General features: G+C 53.0%; 2 protein-coding genes across 2 annotated transcripts; both read right to left on the minus strand.

Moving 5' to 3' along the window:
- Nucleotides 1-704: 704 nt before the first annotated feature.
- Nucleotides 705-12093, minus strand: SUV39H1 (SUV39H1 histone lysine methyltransferase). The gene is made up of 6 exons (XM_031445274.2): nucleotides 11950-12093; nucleotides 9683-9828; nucleotides 7751-8413; nucleotides 1926-2072; nucleotides 1714-1843; nucleotides 705-983 (listed from the first exon to the last, which is right to left on the minus strand). Exons 1-6 carry the CDS (start codon nucleotides 11966-11968, stop codon nucleotides 850-852), a joined length of 1239 nt encoding a protein of 412 aa, XP_031301134.1. The 5' UTR covers nucleotides 11969-12093; the 3' UTR covers nucleotides 705-849.
- Nucleotides 12094-16783: 4690 nt separating this feature from the next.
- Nucleotides 16784-23866, minus strand: WAS (WASP actin nucleation promoting factor). The gene is made up of 12 exons (XM_031445276.2): nucleotides 23678-23866; nucleotides 23180-23320; nucleotides 22017-22103; nucleotides 21813-21915; nucleotides 21659-21700; nucleotides 21515-21568; nucleotides 20623-20800; nucleotides 19624-19666; nucleotides 19265-19418; nucleotides 18655-19061; nucleotides 18292-18406; nucleotides 16784-17087 (listed from the first exon to the last, which is right to left on the minus strand). The coding sequence occupies exons 1-12, from the start codon at nucleotides 23807-23809 to the stop codon at nucleotides 17032-17034; spliced, it is 1512 nt and encodes a 503-aa protein (XP_031301136.1). The 5' UTR covers nucleotides 23810-23866; the 3' UTR covers nucleotides 16784-17031.
- Between the last annotated feature and the right edge of the window lie 386 nt (nucleotides 23867-24252).

Below are 24252 nucleotides of genomic sequence, written 5' to 3' on the forward strand. Positions count from 1 at the left end.
CAACTCTGGGTACTCCCAGCAGCCATCACACCCCAGGTCGGGGCTCCTGGCACCCTGAGCTCCCAAGAACCCTGGGCACCCTCTACACACTCCCCAAGGCAGAGCTCAGTCCCAGCCCACCTGAAGGCCTGGGGAAGTCTGGACCACCTCTCACTGGCCAGTGGGCCCAGGACATCCATTCCCCTTGCAGTGGCATGTGGGTGTCCACTTCGCAGCCCTGAAAAAGCAACCCTGTGGCTCCTGGGCCAACACTAGCCAGCGTGTGAGTGTGAGCGTGAGCAGGAGCCAGCCCCGGCCCCCAGCCCTGGAGCCCCTCTTCCCTTCACCAGCACTGTGGCAGGGGAGGCGAGTGGGCTGGGAACTCTGGCGCTGGTGTCAGCCTGCCCTGACGCTGCTTCCCCACACCCTTGGGGCGATGGGGAGAGGGCCTGCAACAGGCCCCTCGAGCTCCAGGCAGAAGCAGGTGCAAAAAAAAAAACCAAAACACAAAAAAACCAACAACAAAAAACCAACAAAAAAACTTATTTCTATTCTGGGTCTGGGCTGGGACTCAGCCCTTGGACCTCCTCGCTAGGTCATGAATCCCTACTGCAGAAAGTCCCGGTGTTGAAAAATCACTTCCGAAGGTGGGTGGGGGTTTGTAAGTGCAACCCACGGATGGGGCTGGAACAGGGAAAGGGGACTCCTGGAGTCCGTCCTCCCTGCGGCCCCGTGCATGAGGCAGGTGGAGGCAGGCGGAGGCAGGCAGGAGGCCCTGGCAGTCGTTCCTCGACAGGAGGGCAGCAGTGGGTGGGGGGAGGCGGGTGGCTTTAGGCCCCCATGGGCAGTCTGGCCTCAGACTTCAAAGGGCTAGAAGAGGTATTTGCGGCAGGATTCAGTCCCACACTTGCATTCAATACGGACCCGTTTCTTGGGGGAGCCGGGGAGCCCGGCCAGGCCAAAGTTGGAGTCCATGCGGGTACTCTCCATGTCCACGGGGTCCACTGTGGAGTCACAGCCAGGGGGGGAGGGCACTCGTTAGATAGAAGGTCTAAATGAAGTGTCCCGCTGCCCTTTTTACCATGAGCCCCAGGGATCTTAGGAACTGGGAGCAGGTCTGGGTCCTGGGTCAGGAAGAGGTCACGGGGTTGGTGGTTTAGGGCGAGGGCCAGGGCTTAGCACTAGAGGGGTGTTCAGGTGTTAAGAAGATGGCCAGGGATGGGGGGGTGGTTGAGGGAGACAGGGAGCCGTCAGGGGGAACCAAGAGGGTGTGTCAGGCAGGGGTCAGGAATGGAGGGTCACCTGGGCATCCGGAGGGGCATCTGAACTCTCCTGCCAAAGATCCCCCCTTGAGTGTCTCAGAGGTGGCTAGTTTGTCAAGAAGGGGACTGGTTGGAGGCCACAAGGGTGTCCAGAGGCTTGGACTGAGGAAGGCCAAAGGGAGTTAGGAGTGGGGAGGGTTGGAGTACTGGGGAAATTCAGACAAGATTGGAGTCAGGAGTAGCGTGTTAACTCTTGAGCCAAATGTCCTCCCCCAGGAGCCTTGGGAGAAATTGGTATGAGTGTCTCAGGATTGGGGTCCAGGGGTTGGGGATGACGAGGCCCCCTAAAGGATAGGCAGGGGTCCAGCTAGGAGACTAAGAGTGAGGAAGAACATCTTAAAGTTCCTTGGGGCGGGGTCCTCATGTCCCACATCACTGTATGTCCCTGCCCCCCGCCCCTTGCCACCCCCACCTTGCATGTTGTAATCAAAGGTGAGCTCCTCGCCTGCCCGGATGGTTCTTGTGGCAAAGAAAGCGATGCGGGGAAGCCGCTCATCGAGGTTGTCTATGAAGACGTTGTACACCTGGAGGTTGGGGTCACACTGGGCAAAAAAGAACAGTGGGAGGGTGAGGAGGGGCCCCAGCCTGCTCCTCCCGACCCCCGCCCGCCTGTGGGGTACCCACACTGTGGTTGACAAAGTGGGAGATGTTGCCATAATAGGCGGCATCCACGGTGTACACATCCTCCACATAGTCCAGGTCGAAGAGGTAGGTGGCGCCCTGGCGGTCATAGATCTGGCCCCGCCGCTCTGCCTCCTCTGAGGTAATGATCTAAGGAGAAGACGACAGGGGAGGGGAGGTTGGCCAAGAAGGCTCAGGAAAGCCAGCACCGCCCCCGACCCGCAGCCTGGCTCCCACCCCCCCCCGAAGGAGAACAAGGGAGCAGGGAGGCACCCCGACACCTGCGGCTGGCTCAGCGGGGCTGGGTGGCACCGACACAAGGAAGGCGGTGATGCACAGGGTTTATCTGCCCTTCTCAGGCTCCAGATGGCATGGGGAGTCTCTCAATGTTAGGCGGAGGCTGACCACAAGGCCCGGTAGTGAGAGAGAAAGAGGGAGAGAGAGAGAGAGAGGCCCCCATGGTGAGAGACCCATAGTAGGACAGAGTGAGGGGACCCAGATCAAGGGTGAGGAAGGAAAAGACCCAGGGCTCAACAGAGAGGGGTGGGGAGGGTCGGGGTGAAAGAGAGGTTGACCCATCCAGGGCCAGAGAGCCTGGGGCAGTCTGGAGCCGGTGTGGGGGGCGGTGCAGACAGCAAGAAGCACAACCAAGGGACAGACCAACCAAGGGGAAGAAAGAGGCTGGGGAAAGGGAGATGATGAATGGGAGAGACTCAGATGGGAGAGCTAGAGGCAGAGTTAGAAACACTGACAGAATCTTAATACAAAAGACCCAGGTCCAGAAAGACCAAGACCTCCGAGAGTCTGGAATTGAGAAGAGGCTGAGGGCAAGAACTCAGAGAGACAGAAGAGGAAAGAAAGGAGACAAGAGCACGGATGGGAGGGAACCCCTTGCTCGGCCCTGGCACCATGCAGTGCCATCAAGTGGTACTGAGGACAGCAGTAGGTATCCCCTCCCCGGCAGGGTCCTTTTCTGTCCTAGTAAACAGACCAGTATCCTAGCCCAGCCTGTCCTGCCTCCCAAATGCTGGCAACAGATTCTCTGCTCCCCCACCCCACTCCTTCTCTCCTCTCCATCCCTCACATCCCCTCTTCCCCCTGGGTCCTGGACCACAACTTCTGGCAATCCCCCAGGGTAGGCGACCAGTGACCAGGCTGTCTCTGGGTAAGGGTCCCACAGAGGCCAAGGCTGCCCCCTCCTCAGCCTGGGTGCCCCTGGAATGGCGCAGGCCTCCTTCCACACTCCTGGGTCCCGGCCTGCCCCTCAGCGACAACACAGGCACAGTACACAGCAGTGCGTGCCCTTTATTTGTGTTCTGCTTTCTAACTCGGAGGCCGTCCTGTCCCACAGTGCTCCTGTGGGCAACCCAAGCCCGCTCTTCCCACCTTCTTCCTTCCCTCTCCTCTTGTCAGAGACCCACCGCCTACCACCCCTGCCTGCAGACACCTGATCCAAGCCGGAGACCCACCGCTGCCTCCTTCCTTGCTCCTCACAAGGGCCAGTGACCTTGCTCCTCTTCTTCCGGTCTTGAACAGCCTCCATTTTCACCAGCCAGCATGGCCGCCCTAGTACCTTACTGTCTCCTCTCTCCTCCCTGCCTCTTACCAGCACCTCCAGCCTCTGCTCTGTGCTAGATGCTGACCAGCAGTGCCCTCAGAAGACCAAGGCTTATTTATCCCTTGGGCCGCACTGCTCACTGCCCTGTACTCCAGCTCCGTTCCTTGAGGAACTTGGCTCCCCCTTACCCTCAATTTCTGCTCATTCACTCATTCATCCAGTGGATTTGTATGAGATCTACTCTGTGCCTGGTCCCAGTACTCAGGGGTCAGGGTCTGCTGGGAGAAATACAGGGACCAGGCTTGGTCCTGGCCCTCAGGGTTTAGTTTGGCGGGAGAGTCACAGGGACCAGGTTCAGGCTGGCCCCCGTAGGTCACAGTCTGGTGACAGAGAGATGGACTCAGACACCCACAGTGCAAGATGCTGATCAGGAAACGCAGTGCTTTGAGTCAGAGGAGCAATAGCAGAGATATACCATCTGAAGAAAACTGCAGGTCATAAAAGGGCTTTGACTGGGTTGAAAAGTGGGGACTCTATCCTGAGGGACAAAATGGGAGCCACAGCATTCTGAGGAGTATGTCAAGATCTCTCTCCCTTCACCTCCCAGAGAACACACACTCTTCTTTGTGATGTCAGCTCCACCAGATGTCACTTCTCTGCAGCTTTCCTGAAGCTCCCAATCCCCACCCAGAGCAGGAGCTGCCGCCTCTGTGAAGCCTTGGGATCAAAGGGCAGCCTCTCCTGGGCTCCTGAGCATACTGGGTGGAGTCTGGACCAGCTTTTTCCCCTAGGCCCCTCCCCAGTGAGAGGGAACGTCCCACCTCCTCCCCAGGCTCCATCTTCCTGCCTGCTCTGCCCCTACCTGCTCCCCAAGTCTCCCCAGGAGTGAGTCATACTGCAAACCCTCCAGGGCACAAACGGTTCCTTCTCTCTGTCTTCTTTTCAGTCCCACTCTGTAAGGGTTGGTCCACCCTGAAAACTCGAGAACGAATCAGTCCATGTCCCTGCTCCCTAGCAGTTCTCCAGAATGACTGGGCAAGGCAGATGGGCTAGAAGGTGGCAGCCAGCAAAGGGTTTTGACGTGGTGAACAGGAACCAGGAGACTCAGAGTCCAGTTGCTGTTCTGCCCCTACCTGGATATGGGATCTGGAATGTTCTGTCCCTGCTTCCCTAGCCTAAGAAAACCACCCCGCCAAACCCCAAAACACAACACTTCGCCAGGTGTGGCAGCACACCGGTTTTAGATCCTTGCACCTTTTTTACCCACTTAACTAGCGTGGTGACTCTGAGCACTTTATTGTACCTCTCTGGGCCTCAGTCTTCCCATCTGCAGAATGGGGATGACAAGGACAATAATCCCAACCTGACAGGGGTTGTTGTAGAGATCCAACGAGATCAGGGAGATGAAAGGGGTTTCTGTTTCTGTTTTCCTGTTAGGAGTGGTTATGAGGACTGCAACCCATTGAAATCTAACATGTTCTCTGATTTTGGGTGCCCTTTCCCAACAAAGGAAAAACTGCTGCTAATTAAATGATGATATGCCATCATTTAATGAAAGCAATTAAGTGAGACTCATCTTCATGTCAGAGTTGTTAAAATCTGAAGAAAGTACATGCTTTACAATGGATAAAATAGGCTGTTGTCTGCTGGCTGAGGATGGGGATGTTCCGACAGCACGTGGAAGGGCAGCTCACATGAGGGACTGTCAGGGCCGGGGTGGAGAGGCAGGAGAGCGAATGCGGTGTCCAGACTGTAGGAGGACAGCGTGGGGAACAGGCAGGGAGGGGTGCCTACCCTCTATTACATCAGGCCCAATAGGACAGCACCACGTGATCAAGTAAATTAATATATCTGCAAGGAGATTTATGACTATGCACACCAAGTGGAGCTAAACAGGCTATAAAGTAGGCCATTCAATGGCTTCTTCCAAATGCTTCACACCTCATAACTCATCTCGTTCTTATAACAAGTGTATGGGGTGGGGGGGGGCGCGCTGTTATCGTTCCCATTTTACAGATGAGGAAACTGAGCCGCAGAGGTGGCTCAGTGACTGCTGATGAGTGGTGGAGTTGGGATTCGGCCTCAGGCATTCAGACTCAGGGTCCACCCCTGACCCCTTTGCCATGCTGCCTCTTCAGAGGGGGATGCAGGAAGATGGGTTTGGCTCTGGTAGTGTTTGGGGGCCTGTGGTGCCATCAGGAGGCCCCACAGGTCTAAGGATGTCAGAGGGGGGCCTGGAAATCACCGAATGTGGCAGGAGGGAGGCCAAGAAATAGCTTGAAGAGAATGTGTGGAAAGTGGATGAGTGAGGACAGGGAGTGAGAGGGTCCCTGGAAACCCCCATGATCACAGCATGGAAGAGTAAGGACACTAAGGAAGAGCAATGAAAAAGTATCAGGACCAGGGGACTTTGGGGTGCCAGTGGGCTGCAGACTCTTCCTCCCCCCTCGCCTGTCAGGATTCTCTAAGTGTGGACAGCCCCTCCACCCCAAGATCATCAGTGCACTGAAGCTAGACGGCCTCTGGGACTGTCGGTTCCTGTGGATGTGGACACCTCCTCCTCAACACTGGCAGCATCCCTCTGGGGTGTGACAACTCTGCCACACTGTTACCATCCCTCTGATGACATCGTCAGAGTGTCAGGGCACTGAGGATGTGGATACCTCCTCCAGGCCACCAGAGTCCTCTTGGGTACAGACCCAAGCTCCTCCAGACTGTCACTATCCCTCTGGGGTGAGGACACTTCATTTTCCTGACTGTCAGGGCAGTGTAGGTATGGACACCTCCTAAGTCGGACTGCCAGGTCCTCTGGAGAGCTCGTTCTCTTCCACTGGGTGGCTCTGGGACATGGTCACCTCTTCCTTTCGGTTGTCAGGAACCCCCTTCTTTAGACCATCAGGAACCCTCTGGGCTGTGGCTGCTTACTCCTTCCTCTACACTGTCAGGTCCTTCGACACGTGGACATTTCCTCCACCTGACCACTGGATTATCTGGGGAGGGACGTCTCTTGTCCAGACTGTCAGGGTCCTCTGTAGTGTGGACTACTCTCTAGACTGCCTCCGTCCCCCTACCCCAGGCTATGACTGCGTCTCTGTAGTTCGTCAGAGCAGGAGCTCTTCCTCCTCCTCATCGGTGTCATCACTACAGTGTGGACATCCTCAGGTGTGTGTCCCTTAGGCCAATCCTGTCACTTCCCAACCATATCATACCCCAAAGAGACCCATGAAAATATGGAGGTGTTTGGGGTTGTCATCATAACAGGACACACTCATGGATTTAAATGGTCAAGGTCCAGGGATGCTAAATGTTCCCCAGTGCATGAGATGGTCCTACGTAACAAAGACCCGCCCCACCCCAAATGCCCACCACCTCCCACCTTAGAACGTGAGGCTTGCTGTTGCAGACACTTGCCCGCTATCCACCCAAACCCCTTTTTGTTTTCCACTTGGGCATATGGCTAATCACACTTTGCAGCTGCCTCTGCCCTGAGGTAGGGCCAGTGACTCCGAGCCAACCAGTGGGTGTGGGCCGGAGTGATGTGTACTGCATCCAGGCCTGCTAGAAACCTCCTCTGCTGCCCTCCCCTCAGCCCACTCAGCAGGCAACAGTGAGAATGAGAGGCGGCTCCCAGGCTCTAAGGCACGGCAAAGGCACAGCGGGAGAGAACCTAGGTGGCCAGGCCCTCGTGTGGAAGGATACCGCCCCCATGCCCATGCTGACCCGTTAGGGGAACAAATGGACTTATAATGTGTGGAGCCACTAAAGATCTGGGGGTTGTCTGGTATGGAGGCTAGCCTGCCTAGTTGGCGGCCTTTCCGAGTCTAGAGGAGGAGGTAGCCAACCTCCCCAAGGCACGTCTATGTCCTCCTCCAGACTGGGTTCGTTTTGTGCAGATTAGTAAAAGGTGCTCCTTCCGGGCAGACACTGCTTGGTGATAAGCTGGACCCTTGTGAAATGAGGAGAGGAAGTGCCTTTTTAGGTGACATAATCTTGTGCAGACCACATGGCCTGTTAAAAGGAACGCCGCCTGGATTTCGGTTCCCACTTTGCTCTCTGCTAGGCACCCTGACGAAGTCAGCTCCGCCTGGAGGTCTTCAACGTGCTCTTACCACTTTAGAATACTTGCCCCTGCCAGGATGTCCCTGTCACATTCAGGTTACTGCCCCCGCTCCCCACGGGGAAAGCAGGGCAGCTGCAGGCGCATGGCGGGAACAGGACCGCGAGGTGGGAAGAGCTGCACACACACGCCCGACCAGCCCCGTCTCCCTACCTCTCCCACGTACTCCATGACGAAGCTGTTCTTTCGGATCTTCTCCAGCGTGCGGACACCCCAGCCACGTCCATCATCCGTGCGGAAGATGCAGAGGTCATAGCGGATGCCCTTCTGGACCACGCGGTTGGGGCAGTCATAGCCGCAGCGGCAGCGGGAGTTGCACTCGTAGATGGGCAGCCCGGCTCGCAGCCGCACCTGGCCCTGGTCATTGTAGGCAAACTTGTGCAGTGACGCCCCAGGGCAGCAGCCCCCAGCAGGTGCCCACAGACAGTCCTGGCACTCACAGCCCACGGCCACCTGGTTGAGGGTGATGCCCTCCCCAACACGGTACTCGTTGATGTACACGAAGGCCCGCGGGGGGCCGTCCAGGTCCACCTCGTTCTCCACGGTGATGCGTCCCAGGTGGCTGCGCTTGGCGTTGAGCTCCTGCTCCCAGCGCCGGAGCGCCCGCCTCTGCTTGGCCTTCTGCACCAGGTAGTTGGCCAAGCTTGGGTCCAGGTGCCTGGGTGGCTTTGACCGGTGGTGCCGCCGGAGCAGCTCCCTTTCCAAGTCCTTGTGGAACTGCTTGAGAATGCGCACGCACTTGAGATTCTGCCGTGGCTCCCAGGTGCTCTCCGAGTCTGGGTATCCACGCCATTTTACCAGGTAATACTCCTGTTCCTGTGGGGAGGCGGCGGGGAAAGGGGGCACCTGAGTGACCAGACCCTCGGGCCAGCCCTCACTGGGCCTGTGGATAACACCCCAACCGCTCCCTTCCCTTTTCTGGAATCACTCTGTGCAGTGGTTAAGAAGCATGGGTTCAAAAGTGAGGACCACTAGGTTCAAATCCCTCTCTCCCTCCTACTATCTGTCTAAATCCCAACTTTTAATCTCCCAAACTCTACCCACTCTGTTCAGCTGTTTGGCCCCAGCTCTTGGAGTCACCCTTGACTCCTTTTCCTCACACACCCCACATCTGCCCTCAGCAAATCCTGTCAGCCCTGCCTTCGAACTACTTCCAGAATCCTGCCACCTGGAACCACTATCACTGCCCTCACTGTCATCGCTCACCTGGGCTGCAGCAATAGCCTCCCCACCAGGCCCCCTGCTTCCACCCTCACCCCTACAGTCTGCTCTCCACAAAGCAGCCAGAAGGATCTTTTCTTGCTGAAAAGGCGGCTGCAGGACAGTTTAACTACACAGATTTTACAGTTCGACAGCTTGGGTACAAATCCTGACTCTGCCGCTCCCTAGCTGTGTGGACTTAGGCAGTGATTTAACTTCCCTGGGCCTCAGTTTCCTCATCAGTAAATAAGGAAAAAAAAAAGCTGACATTTTCCTAGCATTCACTATGTAGCAGGTACTGTTCTAAGTGACTTACGTGTCTTATTAACTAACTTAACTCTCACAACTCTATATGAGGTAGATGCTACTAATTACCCCCATTTTATAGCTGAGGAAAATGAAGGACAGAGGATTTGGGTAAGTATCCCAGGGTTACGCAGCCAGGATGCTGGCTCCAGTCTGTTCTTTTAACTATCCTGCTGTTACCGCCTCTGGCTACAGTAACAGTTCCGATTTCAGAATGTTGCTGGAGGAATTAGATGAGTTTCTGAGAGGAAGTGTCTGGCACACTGAAAGTGCTCAATAACCATTAGCTATCATCATCTCTACTCCTGGGCTCAGCATCTCAGTCTCTGCAATTGGTTTGTATTCCTAGGGAGGTGGGAAGGGAGACTTATTTGGGGATTCATGCTGGCCCCTGCCCCTCTCAGAAAGCCACTTAGTTTTCCCACCTGTAAAATGGAGATAAGAGGGTCTCCTAATCCTTTTTTTTTTTAAGATCAGAAGAGAAAATTCCTTTTGGAAACAGCTATGGGCAGTGGAGGGGGGAGGCGGCAGGACTTCCTTGAGTTACCCCTGCCCCTGCCATGGTCACCCCAGACTCACTCGGATCTTTTTGTAGTCACACAGGTACTCGACTTCAAAGTCATAGAGGTTCCTCTTGGAGATGCCAAGGGCAGGGCAGGAGAGCTTGGCTAGGCGGCACAGGTCCTGTAGCTGATTCCAAGAAGACTTGCAACACACACTGCAGCCTAGAACAAAGGGGGCCAGAAAGAACTATTATTGGGCATCCTGCGAGGCTAGGGGTCAAAGAGGACCCCAAGTCCTCCCAGGGGCTTCCAAAGGACTGCCTCAGAGTCAGTGAAATTCAATCCACAGGCGTTCTGAATGCTGGGACTTCTACAACAAAAATGTGCCACTCCCTTCTACCCCGGTGCTCACGGTCCAAGGCTACCTCTGGAGCAGCAGACTTCAAAGTGTAAACTACTGTATGGATTGTCCTAAAGGAATCTATTCCCAGAGTTCCCAGCTCCCTCTATACCATTCCTAAAACTGCCTGCAAACCTGCCTGGAGTTCAGGACCTAATCGTCCTTTTCCCCACTTTGCAAAAGAAAGAGACCCCCCCCCATCTCAGTAGGGTGCATTGCCCCAAAGCGGGTGGGTAGGGATGGGATTAAAACCTCCAGGGCACCAAACAAAGGCGTAACTGGAAAGACTGGTCTACCATCCCTTATCTCAAAGTCCTGGGGCCAGATGTGTTTTGGAATCCAAGTTTCTTTTTTGGATTTTACAAGTGGAGTTCTAGGTATATCCCACACATTCCCTAACACACTCCCAGTGTAGTCAGGGCTGCCAAGCCATAATCAAACACATTAATAGTTCTGCAGCAAAAAGCCTGCATTTTCACATTAAATAGGAGAAATAAAGTTGCAAGATAGCAACACTGAACAGTTCCACCTTATAGTCCAGTTTTTCCACTGCATGGTACCAAATTTAAGTTTTCAGGGCCTTTTGGATTTCGGAATTATGAATAAGAGATCGTGGGGTGGTATTAAATTATAGGAAGCTCCCCTGAATGATTAGTCTGGGTGCCTTAAACCCACAAGGTAAATTTTTCACGCTGCATTTTGACTTTCTGTCTCATCCACCATTTCTGTGAAGGGTAAAGCTCGCCCAAGTACGCTCTGAATTCAGGAACAGACAGAACAATACAGGTTAGTGACAGCAGTTATTTTAAATATACCTGGGATGTTTTGGGGGCTACCAAAATTTTTCAAGACACACAAATTTTTTATTTTAAAAAGGCTTCTTTTGATTCAAGGCATATTAATTACTGTGCTTTAGAAGCCATCTTATTAAATCATTTCACAAAACCCTCATTCCAAATGTAGTCAGGCAGTCCTCATCCTATTTCATCATTTTAAAATGTCTCATCATTTTCTGTCTCCCATTACAAAAAAAAAAGCATTTAAACTCACGATGAATGAAAAACTCCAGATGTCAACCTACAAATGTACAAGAGCTTTGCAAAATTATTACATGTGCATTTCCCTTCTCCTCCTCCACTTAGGCAGGCCTAGTGGAGACTCGGCCTGTGCCCACGCCTTCCTTTCCCTATCATGCCTCTTCCTTTCAGACCCTTACCTTACATCTGAAACCTCACTAAAGTGGTCCCAACTCACATCAGCTGCTGGCTCCGCACTGACCACAGGTGGGCTCTCCTACCCTCAGAGGTCCCCGTCACACCTGTGGAACCCATCCTCCCCGCAGCTTTCCTCACCACAGGAGCCCACCTTCCCCAACATACTGAGAGTCACCCCTCTTTCCCTGCGCACGAGGAAGTCCAGCTCTATTAGGGAAGCCCCCTTCCCCTCTTCTTGGGGGAGTCCTCCCTGCTGCAAACCCTTCCCCCATCACGCCGAGAGGAGATACCCTCCCCATGCAGAGTCCCCTGTCCCCCAACTCTGAAAAGGTGGTCCGTCCCCTTCCCTTCCCTCCCCTTCCGGCGTCTCGCGTGGACACCGATCGGGTAACGGTCACCGGCGGCCAATTTTCCCGCGCGCGGGCACGGCCTCCCCGACAAGCCCCCGCGCGTGCGCGCGCCGACCGGTCGCGATCTGCGGCGCGCGCCCCCCTCCCGCGTCCCCACTTAGCCCCGTGCCCGCCGCGTTCCGAGGCACGCGCCCCCTCCCCTCAGCCCCGCCCAGCCCCGCGCACCAGGCCCGCGCGCCCAGAGCCCCAGCTTTTCGGCGCTGAGCTTCCGGCTCCCGGCCCCGTGGCCTCGGACGCCGGGGCTCCGAGCCCGCGACGCCACCCCTCCAGCCCACCCGGCCTGGCCAGCGGGCCCGCGTCGCTGCCGCCACTGCTTCACCTTTTAAATTTTCCGCCATCTTTCCCCACGGCTAACGACATTCGGGCCTAACCGGCCTCGCGAGAAGAGAGCTCGCGCGGGCGTGGCCGAGAACGCGCAGCCTATTGGCCGTGCTGCGCCGCGAGCGGCGCCCGCGCGGACCAACCGGTGAGCCGTGACCGGACCCCTCCCCGCCACCCGGCTCGGTCCCGAAGGCGGGTGCTCGCCGGCGCTTTCCCAGAGTGCGTCTGGGCGGCGGCGGCGGCGGCGGCTGAGGTTGCCCGAGGCCCTGCCCGTACGCCGGTCTGTCTGTCACGCTGTCAGCCAATCACGTTGTCAGCCAGCCTTACGGGGGGATTCTTCGTCTTGTCAGACCCCCAATTACCGCCGTCAGTCAGTCCGTCACCACATTTTAACCCCAAGCAGGCCGTGACTCCCCAGGTGGACTACCGCCACCTGCAGCTGCTCAAGCAGTCACCCGACACAAATCAGACAATGGGTGACTCACCACGACAACTGTCTAGTCAGACCCCCGCCCCCCATTCACTCTGTCAGTCTGTCAATGGCAGCATCCATTCGTGCCCTCGGGCCAGCTGCAAGGCCCTCCAGGCGGACATACGACGCTGACAACAGCTACACTGCTCGTCAGTCAGCCTGTCATTCCCTTAGACTGTCCCTTCATCACACCGTCAATCGGTCCAGCAGCCGGGGTCTCCATCTACTCTGGCCCTGGGAGCAGCTCTGAATCCCCGGGGAGGGGGTGGGAATCATCTCACCACCGCCCAGGAAGCCATAGCAACCAGCCGTGCCCTCGGGCAGGCTGTGATTATGTCAGGACAGGCTGTCATTGTCAGCATCTAATGTAGCACTATTGTGGAGCAGTCTCGCCCTCCACTGTCAGTTGGTCACTCTGTAATTCCCCCAGGTTCCTCCTCACTCACACCGTGATCAGGCAGTTATTCCCTTGGAGCACAGAGTCACAGCAGCTAAAGCCTCCAGGCCACCTGTCAGTGGTCAGCAGTCTGTCATTTCTCAGGCAAGGCATGCTCCCTCATTGGTTGGTTAGTCAGCATCCTCTGACCCATGGGCCCCTCTGGGCGGCTGTGATTCTAACCATGGCCATCGGGTCAGGCAGCTACCCTGATCTTTCAGTGGGCCAGCCATCCTGTGACACATTCAGTCGGCCCCTCATTGTATCAGTCAGCCAGGTAGCCATTCTCAGCATCCGACTGACCGCATGGTCTGTCAAGCATGCTATCATTTGGTCAGGGCAGTCAGCCACCAGATACAGTTGCCTATCAGGCGGACAGAGATCTGTCCATCAGTCAGCCTGAAATTCCCTCGGGGTAGCTCTCCTTTACACATCACCATACAATGTGACATCCAGACACCCCCTCAGGCCGGGTGTAATTCCTAGCATTAGTCATCCACAGCATCCCGCCACCCAGGCAGGCAGCCACAGCATGGGTCATCAGTCAGCCCGCCCATAAGTCCCTCAGGAAGCTGCCTGTCTTCTGCACTGTCAGGCCACCGCCCCCAGCCAGTCCCAGGCGGGCTGTAATTCAGTTAGATGTGCAGCAGGAAACCACATTGTCAGTTCCTCAAATTGCCCCTCTCCCTGTCGGTCCATGAGTTATGTAGTCAACCAAACGGTTATACAGTTAACCAAATGGTTATTCGGTGCCTGCCAGTCCAGCTGTGAGCTGGGTGGAGAAATGGTCAGTCAGACTGAGGTTCCATTAGCCCCTTCTTACCATGAGTGGAACAGTTAACATTGGATTCCCCTTCCCTCCCTTATTCTCGACCAGAATCAGATGTTGGTCCTTATACGCCCCCAGTCTCCCTGGGCAGCGGGGACTCTCCCACTCCCAGGAGTCCAGGAGGCCTGTCCAGCTCACAAAAGGGGTTTAAGGCATGACCACTTTCTGCTTGTATCTGGGGAAGATGTAGGGGTTTACGGATATTGGGGAGCATCCTTTGGCCCTCCCCAGACAATATAATGCAGTAGGTAAAGGCATGGATTCTGGAGCCCAAACACCTGGGTTCAATCCCAGCTCTACTGTTTACTAAAGGGTGGGACCTTTGGCAGTTTCTAAATCTGTAAAACCTCAGATGAGTGATCTTGGGGTGGGCATCTCCTGCTCACCTGGAAAATGAATCTTTCTGGACTAGCACATTTTCAGGAGGTCTGAAAGTAAGAGGCTACCGTGTTGTTACTTTGGCCTACTCCCAGCCACGCATCTGTTCATTCAGCATTAGTTTAATGTCTACTGTGTATACTTGCCCAGTGTTGGAGCCAATACAAGGTTTAATCCATTCCAAACTGCACAAGTTGGACTTGTTTTTTTAATGTAAACCTCATAGTGGAGTATACCACACATACAAAAAAAAAAAAAAAGCACACAGACGATGCATGACCTGTGTAAGGAGATTTTACAAATGAACATAAACGTGGAACCAGAAGTCAGGTTAAGAAACAACATCACCAGGGCTCCAGAAGCATTTAATTTTCCAACATCTCTGAAATGAGGCTGCATCTCACAGGTGCTGGTGGGTTGTAACTTCATTGGCAGTACTTTTTCAGCTTTCTTAGTGATATATAAAATTTTAACGATCCGTTTTATAATCAGTGGTGACTCAGGATCAGCAATACCCAAAGGATAACAATAGTAATGACAGCAGCAGCAGCATCTGATGCTTATAGATGCTGACAAGGAGCCAGGAACTTTGCAGACACTATCTACAGTCATTCTTGCCACAACCACCTGAAGTAAGCATTTTTACCTTCATTTTAAAGACAGAAGTAATGGAGGCCCAGAGAGGTCAAGCAACTTGCCCACAGTCAACTCTTTGACCCCAGGTCTGTGCCTGCTCTAGCAGGTGCTCCGGGGGATTCAGAGGTTGTGTTACGTAAGGTCCTTCCCAGGGCAAAGCCCACCCAAGGGTGAAGGGGTTACTGGGGGGGAAGGGGAAGTGATATGACAGGACCTTCCTAGACTCAGTGCTCGCCCAGGGGACCTGACCAGGGTCGGGTGGGGAGTGGAGTAGGGAGTGAAGGATAATGAAAGAAGTTAGCAAGGTAGCAGGATATTAGATTAACATACAGAAATCTGTTGCATTTCTTTACACTAACAATGAAATATCAGAAAAAGAAAGTAAAGAAACAATCCCTTTTAAAGTTGCATCCAAAAAAACAAAATACTTAGGAGTAAACCTGACCAAGGAGGTGAAAGACTTATACACAGAGAACTATAAAACACTGATTAACGAAATTACAAACGATTTAAGGAAATGGAAAGATATCCCAGGCTCTTGGATTGGAAGAATTAATTAAAATGGCCATACTGCCCAAAGCAATCTACAGATTTAATGGGATCCCTATCAAATTACCCAGGACATTTTTCATAGAACTAGAACAAATAATTCTAAAATTTATATGAAATCACAAAAGACCCAGAATAGCCAAAGCAATACTGAAGAAAAAGAACGAAGCTGGAGGAATAACACTCCCAGACTTCAGACACTACTACAGACCTACAGTAATCAAAACAGCCTGGTATTGGCACAAAAACAGACATATGGATCAATGGCTCAGAATAGAGAGCCCAGAAATAAATCCACACACTTACGGTCAATTAATCTTCGACAAAGGAGGCAAGAATATACAATGGAGAAAAGAATATACAATGGAGAAAATATACAATCTCTTCAGCAAGTGGCATTGGGAAAACTGGACAGCCAAACATAAATCAATGAAGTTAGAATATTCCCTCACACCATACACAAAAATAAACTCAAAATGGTTTAAAGACTTAAACATAAGACAATACGTTATAAACCTCCTAGAAGAAAACATAGGCAAAACATTCTCTGAATGGGAAGGGTAGGCACCTCTATTCTAGGCTTTGATGTACAAATTTCTAATGACTCCCTTGGAAACAGCTTTCAACACCAGGGAATAGTTTTGAGTTGTGCCTTCTTTTCCTGGAGAGCAAGTTCTAGAGGGAGCCAGTGACCCAGTGGGATCCCAGGTGGAAATAAGTTATATATTGTTGCCTCTATAGTATAGATGAGGAAACTGAGGCTCAGAGGTGAAGCATCTTGTCCAGGTTCTAGAGCAGATCTATCCGATTATTAAGTCTTTGCCCCTTCCATTGCCATTGTCCAGGACTTGGTTTACACTGGGAACTGGGCAGAACCAAATTTTAAAACGGAGAGTGGGGAAGTCTGACCATTGAGTACTCTCCTGACCTAATATTGTGTTGACTGAACGTTTTTTTTAAAAAGATAAGTGAATGAACAAGTAACTCTCTCACTCATTCACCACGCTCAGCCTCACATCAACCTTTTTCCCACCTCAGGGCCTTGGCACTGGATGTTCCCACTGCCTGGAACACCATTTCCTCAATTATTCGCACTGTTGCTTCCTCTCGCTTTAGGTCCAGCGTAACTCTCAGTCGGCTTTCCCTGAATGCTCCGTCTCAATGTCGCTTCCCCTCAGCACATCATAGCACTTATCATGATCTATAACTATCTTTTGTTTCTATTTAATTCCTTGTTTCTTGTCTGTCTCCTCCCCTAGAACATCGGCTTCACAAGAGCAAGAATTTTTGTTGTTTTTTTCCCCCTACTGTTTTCTCCCCAGCCCTTAAAGTAGTGCCTGGCAATAGGTATTTGTGGAAAGAAAGAAGGGCAGAAGGAGACAAAGAAGTACAGGCTAAATGGCCGAGGGAACAAATGAATGAACGAATGGATACATATAGGGTTAAATTCATGAAATGGGATAAATGAATAAAAGAGACTTTGGGGGTAAAGGACCCCAAATTCCCACATTGGGAATATGAATGAACTAAGGTTTAGAGAAACAAAAAGACAGTTATTTTATTTTTGTTTAAACCATCCTTGAGTGAGATGAACTGAGAAGTTTTGTATAAAAAGGGCCCTGGCTATTGCAAGGGCCAGTGTGGGGGGTCCAGTCAGAGATAATAGCACTGGAGGGGTTGGTGGGAGAGAAACGGAACTTGGGGGCCTGGAAGCTGAGAGTGGGGGTGGTGGGCAGAGCTGCAGGGGGAGCGAGGGCAGAAGGGTTGGGGTGGGGATGACTCAGTCGTCCCATTCATCGTCATCATCATCATCGCCGGCCTGGTCCTCCCCTTCGTCTGGAGGGAGAGAGAAAGAGTGAAACTGAGGATGGGCAGGAGGGTTCAAAAGCCCTGGGGACGGGGGTTACTTGGGTCTGGGAGGTTGGGACTCAGGGCTCTGGGGGGCTGAGATCTCCTGCTTGGAAATTAGATCCAGGGCCTGTGTCTTGGATGAGGAAGGGGCCCCCTCAGAGGAGGGAGGGTTAGGGACAAGACAGTGATTACAGCTGGAGTCTGGGCTCTAGTTGAAGTTAACATTGTGAAAAATGTGTAGTTAGTTGGGATATTATTATCACACAGAGGGTTAACATTAACAGGCTTGTCACTCAATGGGGTGGATTTAAATATTAGCAAAGGTGCAGTAAATTACAATATTATTGTTTCACAGCAGGTTAATGTTAACATTGTTGACACATAGTGGGGTTAATTACAATATGGTCAAAAGATGAGGTTTGTAGAAGGGAGGGTATAGCTCAGTGGTAGAGCTCATGCTTAGCATGGACAAGGTCCTGGGTTCGATCCCCAGTACCTCCATAAATAAATAAATACAACTAAATACCTCCCCTCTCCAAAAACAAACAAAACGATGAGGCTTGTTATAGTACTGTCGTACACTGGACTCACGTTAATTCTGTGGACAGACTCTGGGGTTGATGTTAGTATTATCGAAGTTGGAGTGAATTATATTATTGTCACATAATAGGTTGAGGTTAACATTACCCTCACATACTTGTTATACAATGACAATATTGTTGATACATTAGGGGATGGATGTTCACATTATTGTAAAAAGACTGGGTTAATTATAATATTATCATATCATGAGCTAATGTTAATCTGTTGACACACAGAGTTAGAGTTAATATTACTGTCAAAGATGGAGTTCTTTATAATATTATGACCACATAGTGGGCTAATGTTAATACTACTGAACATACAGGATTCATGCTAATATTGTGGCCATACCTTGGCATTTGTGTTAATATTACTGTCAAAGATAGAGTGAATCATGTTACTGTTACATAATGACAATGTTAACATTGTCAAAAAAGACTGATACAAGATTCATGTTAATACTGTCATCGACAGATGGGGCCAATGTTACTACTGATGGTGACCATCCAGGGTGTTTTCAGGCCGAAAATAGCCCTCGGAACCAGGGTCACTGTCCTGGCAGGATGGGTTCCAAATGGCCGGCTCGTGGGGGAGGGCAGGCTCTCACCTGAGGAGTGGATGGCTCTGCTTCTCTTCTGCATCACGTGCATCAGGGCCCCCACCAGCCCCTCGGAGCTCTGAGGTGGCGGCTGCAGTGCTGAGCTCTCCGGGGCCCCAGGGGTCTGCAGCAAGCAGGGTCCAGCACAAAGGGTTCAGGGTCAATGAGAGGAGCACCTCTCCCATCCCTCTGTCATTATTTCTCCTCCCACACACTCCAGTCCCCTTTAAGGCTCCAAGCCCATCTCTCCTCACCAACCTTCCAATCCTATCACCGAACCTCCAAATCCTAGGACCTCCATCAGTCTCGGCCCTGGCCCCCTAATATCCTTATTTGCCCAGACCCCCAGTCCTCCATCACGCCAGTCCTCACCTTGTTCAGCTGAATTCCCTGCCGGATTTGATCCAAAAGTGCCCCCCGACCTCCACCAGGGGCTGGGCCTCCGCCAAACGCCAGAGCAGGAGGGGGTGGAGGAGGGACTGACCCGTCCCCAGAGCTAGGTGGTGGTGGTGGTGGCGGTGGTGGTGGAGGCAGGAGCGGGCCCCCAGCTCCAGCAGGTGGAGGGGGCAGGGGTGCAGAGCGTCCAGAGGCTGGAGGGGGTGGTGGCGGAGGGCCCCCTCGGCCTGGGGGTGGGGGTCCCCGGGGAGTTGGTGGGGGTGGAGCACCTCCTGAAGGTACAGGGGGTAGTGGGCCACAGCGACCCTTGTTACCCCCACCAATAGGGGGCCGGGGGTGCTGGTTCCCTCCTCGGGATGGTGGCGGGGGTGGTGGAAGTGGATCTGAGGGGGAAAAATAACACAGAGCTCTCATTAAGATTTTCTTCGGAACCTCAGCTTTGCTTCTTTGTAAAATGGGTACCCCAACCGACCAATTCCCAATTCAAGCCATATAAGGGTTTCTACGAGGACTGAGTGATGGCAATGTATCTCTCAGAAATCAGCTGCCAGGTTGGAGAAGAAGGGGGTGTCCGGCAGGGGCTCACCTTGGCGCCTCATCTCCTTCCGTACAGCTTCCAGCCCGCCCTGGTTCTCTATGAACTCATAGATAAACTTGGAAGTCTCAGCGTCGGTGAGTTGGGCCTCACTGATTCCCGCCCTGGAGAACAGGTTCCGCAGATCCGGGTCCAGGTTGTTCACCTGGCCAGGAGGAAAAAAGCCGGAGCAGGGGTGGGGGAATAAGGTGGGGGTCAGGGGAGGAGCACAGATGACCATAGGGCCCACCCCAGAGAGGGATCTGAGAGGGGTGTGGGCAGGGTGGGGTGTGGGGGTAGGCCTGGAGCAGTGGACTATGGAAGGGTAGGTGGGGGTTAAGTGGGGTCCAGAAGACTCTGGAGTTACTCACGTCATATCCATTCTGAGGGTCCCACCCCACGTGGCTGACATGTCTGGGGGAGGTGAAGAGATGCCACTGAAGCCCCACTGCTTTTCCTTCCCTCCCTTCCTGGTGAAGCCCTCTTGCCCTCTCCCATGCAGAGGGACTCTGAGGGGCCAGAATTAATGAATGAGTCATAAGTGAATGAATGAGTGAGAGCAGTAGTTATGGAATTAGAAGGGGTCCATAGGCTGTGGTGCCCACCTGTCTGGCCATCCGTCTTTCCACCATCCATCCACCCATCTGTGTGTCCACACTCACATTCACCTCTCAGACCACTGATCTATATCCATTTATCTCTCCACACACATCTATCCATTGTCCACTGATCTGTCCTCACACACACTTGTCCATCCACCCACCCATCTACCCATGGGTCCATCTTTCCATCCATTGACTCACTTGACTGCCCGTTCAACCACACTCCTGTCCATTCATCCAGTGAACTGTCCACATATCTGGCTGCCTATCCATCCCCATCCACATTGTCTGTGAACCAGCCTGTATATCCATCTGTCCACATATCACCCACCCACCCATTCATCTAAATACCCACTTCCCCTTTACTCATCCTTTCAGTCTCCAACCCACCCATTCATTCATTCATCCAGCTATGCATCTACCCACCCATACATTCATTCACCAGTCCACCCAGGGTGGGACTAGGTTGAGGTGAGTGAGGCGCCTAAGGAGCAAAATTTAAGGAGGCACTCCCTCTAGGAATCATGAATTGTAGCTGCATGACGGGGAGAGGGACTGCCTCTGTAAAGTTTGCAACCCTGGTGCCTTTGGTGCCCCTCCCTAGTCCCAGCCTTGCACCCACCCACCCATCCACTCATCTACCTATTCCCCCACTCACCTACCCATCCATTTTCCCATCCTTCCATCCACTCAGTTCTCCTCCCATCCACCTGCTGGTCTGCCCCCCGACCCCAGGGATCCGTGGGCCCACTGGGGAGAGGTTCTCACTTGAATCCGCTGGGTGCACCGATATCAGCTTTGCTGATCTTTTTCTTCCCTGAGCGTTTCTTATCACCTGGAGGAGGCCCAGGTACTGTTGGGAGCCCACGGTATCGTGAGTTTGTGATGTCTGGGTTCTGGATGTCCACTGCCACCAGCCCCAGGGACAGTGAGCCGGCTGCTGGGCCTGTGGGGAAAATAGGGTGACTGGGCCATTGACTCACTTACCTTTTGGTTGGCCAAAGCATAACAGCAAAAGATAGGAAGATGGTTGGGGGAATCTGTGTGTTTGATGGTCATGGAGGGAGTGTGTGAGAGGGCCAAGTAGGGTTTATGGAGAAGTGGGTGCATGGGTCCCACAAACCATCCAGACATTCACTGATTCATTTATTTATTTATTTATTCACTCATGCTTATCACTTTAAGTATTGACTCATTTATTCACTGGCTTGTTGACTAATTAATTTATTAAATTATTCATTCACTCATTCATTCAATCATTGCTTTCTTCACTGATTGAAATTTCATGTCACTTATTCATTTATTCACTGTTGAATTCATTCACTCACTCATTCATTAATTTACTCAATCATCCATCCATCCATTTATCCACATACCCATCCATTCACCTATACATCTAGACACCCACCACCTAGGCATCTATATACCTATCTATATTTTCATTCTTCCATCAGTTCATCCCCCTATTCAACCATCTATCCACCACCAATCCACCTGCCCACACATCCATCCACCCACCCATCCATCTACCTAGCCATTCACCCACTTATCTCTCCACCCACCTGCCTATTCATCCATCCTCCCAATCCCCACCTGCTTATCCATTCACTCTCCCACCCACCCTGTCCACCCAGAGACACAGGGAAGAATCAGCACTCACCCTCTTGGTCTCCACCTGGGTGCGGGGGCAGGGGCGGGAGCCCTCCTCTTCTCTCTGGGAAGAAGGAATGGGTAGAGAGCTATCACAACCCTGCCACAGTCTTCTGGGCTAGCCCCTTCTCACTCCTTGCACTAGAGGACTCACCTTCATTGGCCGGTGCTGGTGGAGTGGGGAGCTGGCGCCTTTCTGTGGAGAGACAGGTAGACTGGGAACCAGAACCGTGAGAGGGGCTTTTCCAGCACCCCACTCTTGCACTCACCTCCACTCAACCTCTTTGCCTCCCCCAAGGCCTCCTCACCTCCACTTTGCCTCTGATTCCTTTTTTGGATCTTCTCCTGCACCAGGGCCCGGAAGGCCTGGGCCTCGCCCTCGTCTGCAAAGTTCAGCCCTGCTTGGCAGTCCTGCACACGCCTGGGGGTCAGCAGCCTTCCAGGCCCCTCCCCACCTTTCCCATCTCCTCCCTGCACCCCAACTGAGGCCCAGGGGTTGGGTGGTCACTTACATCTCCGGCGAAGGTGTGGAAGAAGGGGGTGGGAGTGGAGTAAACCAGCTGTGAGTACAGCTCCTGTTCCCAGAGCAGCCCGCCAGCCTGGAGGGGTAGAGGGGTGGGGAGCACACTGGCACCAAGGCGTGCCCTGGGAGGCAGGCCTGTCACCTGGGCAGGGAGCATGGTGGCCAAATTTGGGGTCCCAGCATTTGATTTGGTGATTTCCAGCTCAGCATCAGAGAGTTGGGGGTCTGGAGGTCTGATGTGGTGAGTTGGGGTACAATATGGGAATCAGATACTTCAGTGAGAGGTTTGGATTTGGGGTTCAGGGCCCTAGATAGGGAACTTGGGGGCTTGAATTTGAGGATTTTGGATTTTAGTCCTAGGAAACTGAGCCCATTCGTAGAATCCATCCCAAATCCCCCTCTTTATGTGGGCCTTCATTTGGGCAGGTAGGGCTCCAGTATTGGGAGCTGGGGTTGAAGTATGTGTGCAATTTGAGGTTTGTAAAGCAGAGTGAAGGCTTAGGAGTCCAGTCAATATTCAGTGGCTCTCGGATCTTGATGTGGTACTACTGCGTCTACCTTTATGGATTTAGAAGGATGAATTTCAGGTTTATGCCTGGAGAGTTTAGGTTGGGGATTTGTGGAACAGATTTTTGGTTTAGGAGCTACCACAGTTAATTTTGGTGTTCAGGAGTTTTCGTATAGGAATTCTGGGGTCCATGCTGCGGGCTTAAAAGGACAGATTTGGAGTTCAAAATTCAATGGGATATTTAGGTCTGGGGTTTGCGGAACAGACTGATGACTTAGGAGTGAGGTAAAATTCTAGAGTTCAGGAGTTTTGATGGGGGATATCTGAGACCCAAAATGCTGAGTTTAGAACAGATTTGAGGCTCAGGTAAAAACATCGTGCTCATTCTTTTTTGGAGTTTGTGGAACAGATTAGACTTAGGAGGTATACTCATACTGGGGGTTATGGATCCCCCAGACATGAATACTGTCATCATAGACTTATTTAGAAAGACAAACCAGAGGTTGACATCCTGGATGAAGTCTTTAGTTCTGGGGCCCAGGTGTTCACTGATCTATCTGAGGGCTCAGGGCTGTGGACACAGATGTGGGTTTATGGGTTCAAAACTGGGTTGTCTGTCCAGTGGAAGGGGGGAGGGGGGTCACCTGAAGGCCGTAAAGGCGGATGAAGTAGGACTTCTGAGGGTTATCCTTCACAAAACACACAGCTCCACAATGTTTTTTGGTCCAGTGATCGGCTCCAGGGGGCAGCGCCAGATAGAGCTGAACAACGGCGGTGGCCAACGTCTGGAAGAGGAGAGCAGGACTCAGGGGAATCTGGTCAGAGGGTCTGGGAACCAGACCTGGTCCTTCCTGGCTGATGCTGTCGTGGTTCTGAAGGGGGAGCCGCAGCCAGAGGGAAAGGGAATAGACATCGAGATCTTCCTGGGATTGGTGACTGGAGGTAAGTGGATTCTAGGAGGGGAGATGCTGGAAAGGAGGGGAAGAAAGAGAAGGAGAGGAGAAGGATGGGGAAGATGAGGAGACAGGAAGGGGCGGAAGGGAGGAGAGGGGGAGGATGGGAAGATGAAGAGGAGGGAGAGGAAGAGGAGAGGAAGAGGAGGACAGGGAGACAGGGAGGGCCGAGAGATTTCCCCAGCTCACCCAGCATTTCCGTCCGAGCATCTCAAAGAGTCGCTGGTTCTCGTGGTCCTGGAGGAGGGCGGAGGGTATGTTCTGTTGAACTGTTGGGCCTCCGCGGCCCCCAGGCCTGCCTCCCGCAGGGCCCCCGCTCATGGTGCCTCCTGCCCTTGTCCTCTCGGGCTAGGCTCTGAGTGCAGGGTAAGAAGGGGAACTTCCGTAGTGAGCAGGGGAACAGGAAGTAGCAAAAAACCACAAGGGAAACAAGTCCTCTGGGGCCCCTCAGTGAGCCTGGCCTCCTCTTCCCTTAGATGGGGGCCTCCCTCCATTTGACCGATTAGACCTATCTTTTGCACCAGCTCCTGGCCTCCTCCTCCTTTCTCATTCTCTGTGGCCCATCTTCCTGTGACTGGCTCAGACTCTCCTCCCTCCGGCTGGCTGGCGGCAAGGGCTCAGCCATTGCTGCAAATCTGCAGGGCGCACTGCGGCAGGGGGCAGTCATGGGGCTGGGCGGCCTCCTTCCTCCCCAGTCAGTCTGGGCCCGAGGTCCAAGGCCCCGAGCGCTGAAGGGCCACTGCGCTAAAGCTCTTCCTTCACTT

Source organism: Camelus dromedarius, chromosome X, assembly GCF_036321535.1.
Source record: "Camelus dromedarius isolate mCamDro1 chromosome X, mCamDro1.pat, whole genome shotgun sequence".
NCBI lineage: Eukaryota > Metazoa > Chordata > Mammalia > Artiodactyla > Camelidae > Camelus > Camelus dromedarius.

Excerpts from the sequence above, each read along its gene's own strand:
- WAS (XM_031445276.2), bottom strand. The coding sequence starts at position 23,809 with ATGAGCGGGGGCCCTGCGGGAGGCAGGCCTGGGGGCCGCGGAGGCCCA. Across the intron at positions 23,321-23,677 it reads TGCTCGGACGGAAATGCTGG|ACGTTGGCCACCGCCGTTGT; the intron begins GTGAGCTGGGGA and ends CTCCTCTTCCAG. Across the intron at positions 17,088-18,291 it reads CAGAGCCATCCACTCCTCAG|ACGAAGGGGAGGACCAGGCC; the intron begins GTGAGAGCCTGC and ends CTCTCCCTCCAG.
- SUV39H1 (XM_031445274.2), bottom strand. Across the intron at positions 2,073-7,750 it reads TCATGGAGTACGTGGGAGAG|ATCATTACCTCAGAGGAGGC; the intron begins GTAGGGAGACGG and ends TCTTCTCCTTAG. Across the intron at positions 1,844-1,925 it reads CCCACTTTGTCAACCACAGT|TGTGACCCCAACCTCCAGGT; the intron begins GTGGGTACCCCA and ends TTTTTTGCCCAG.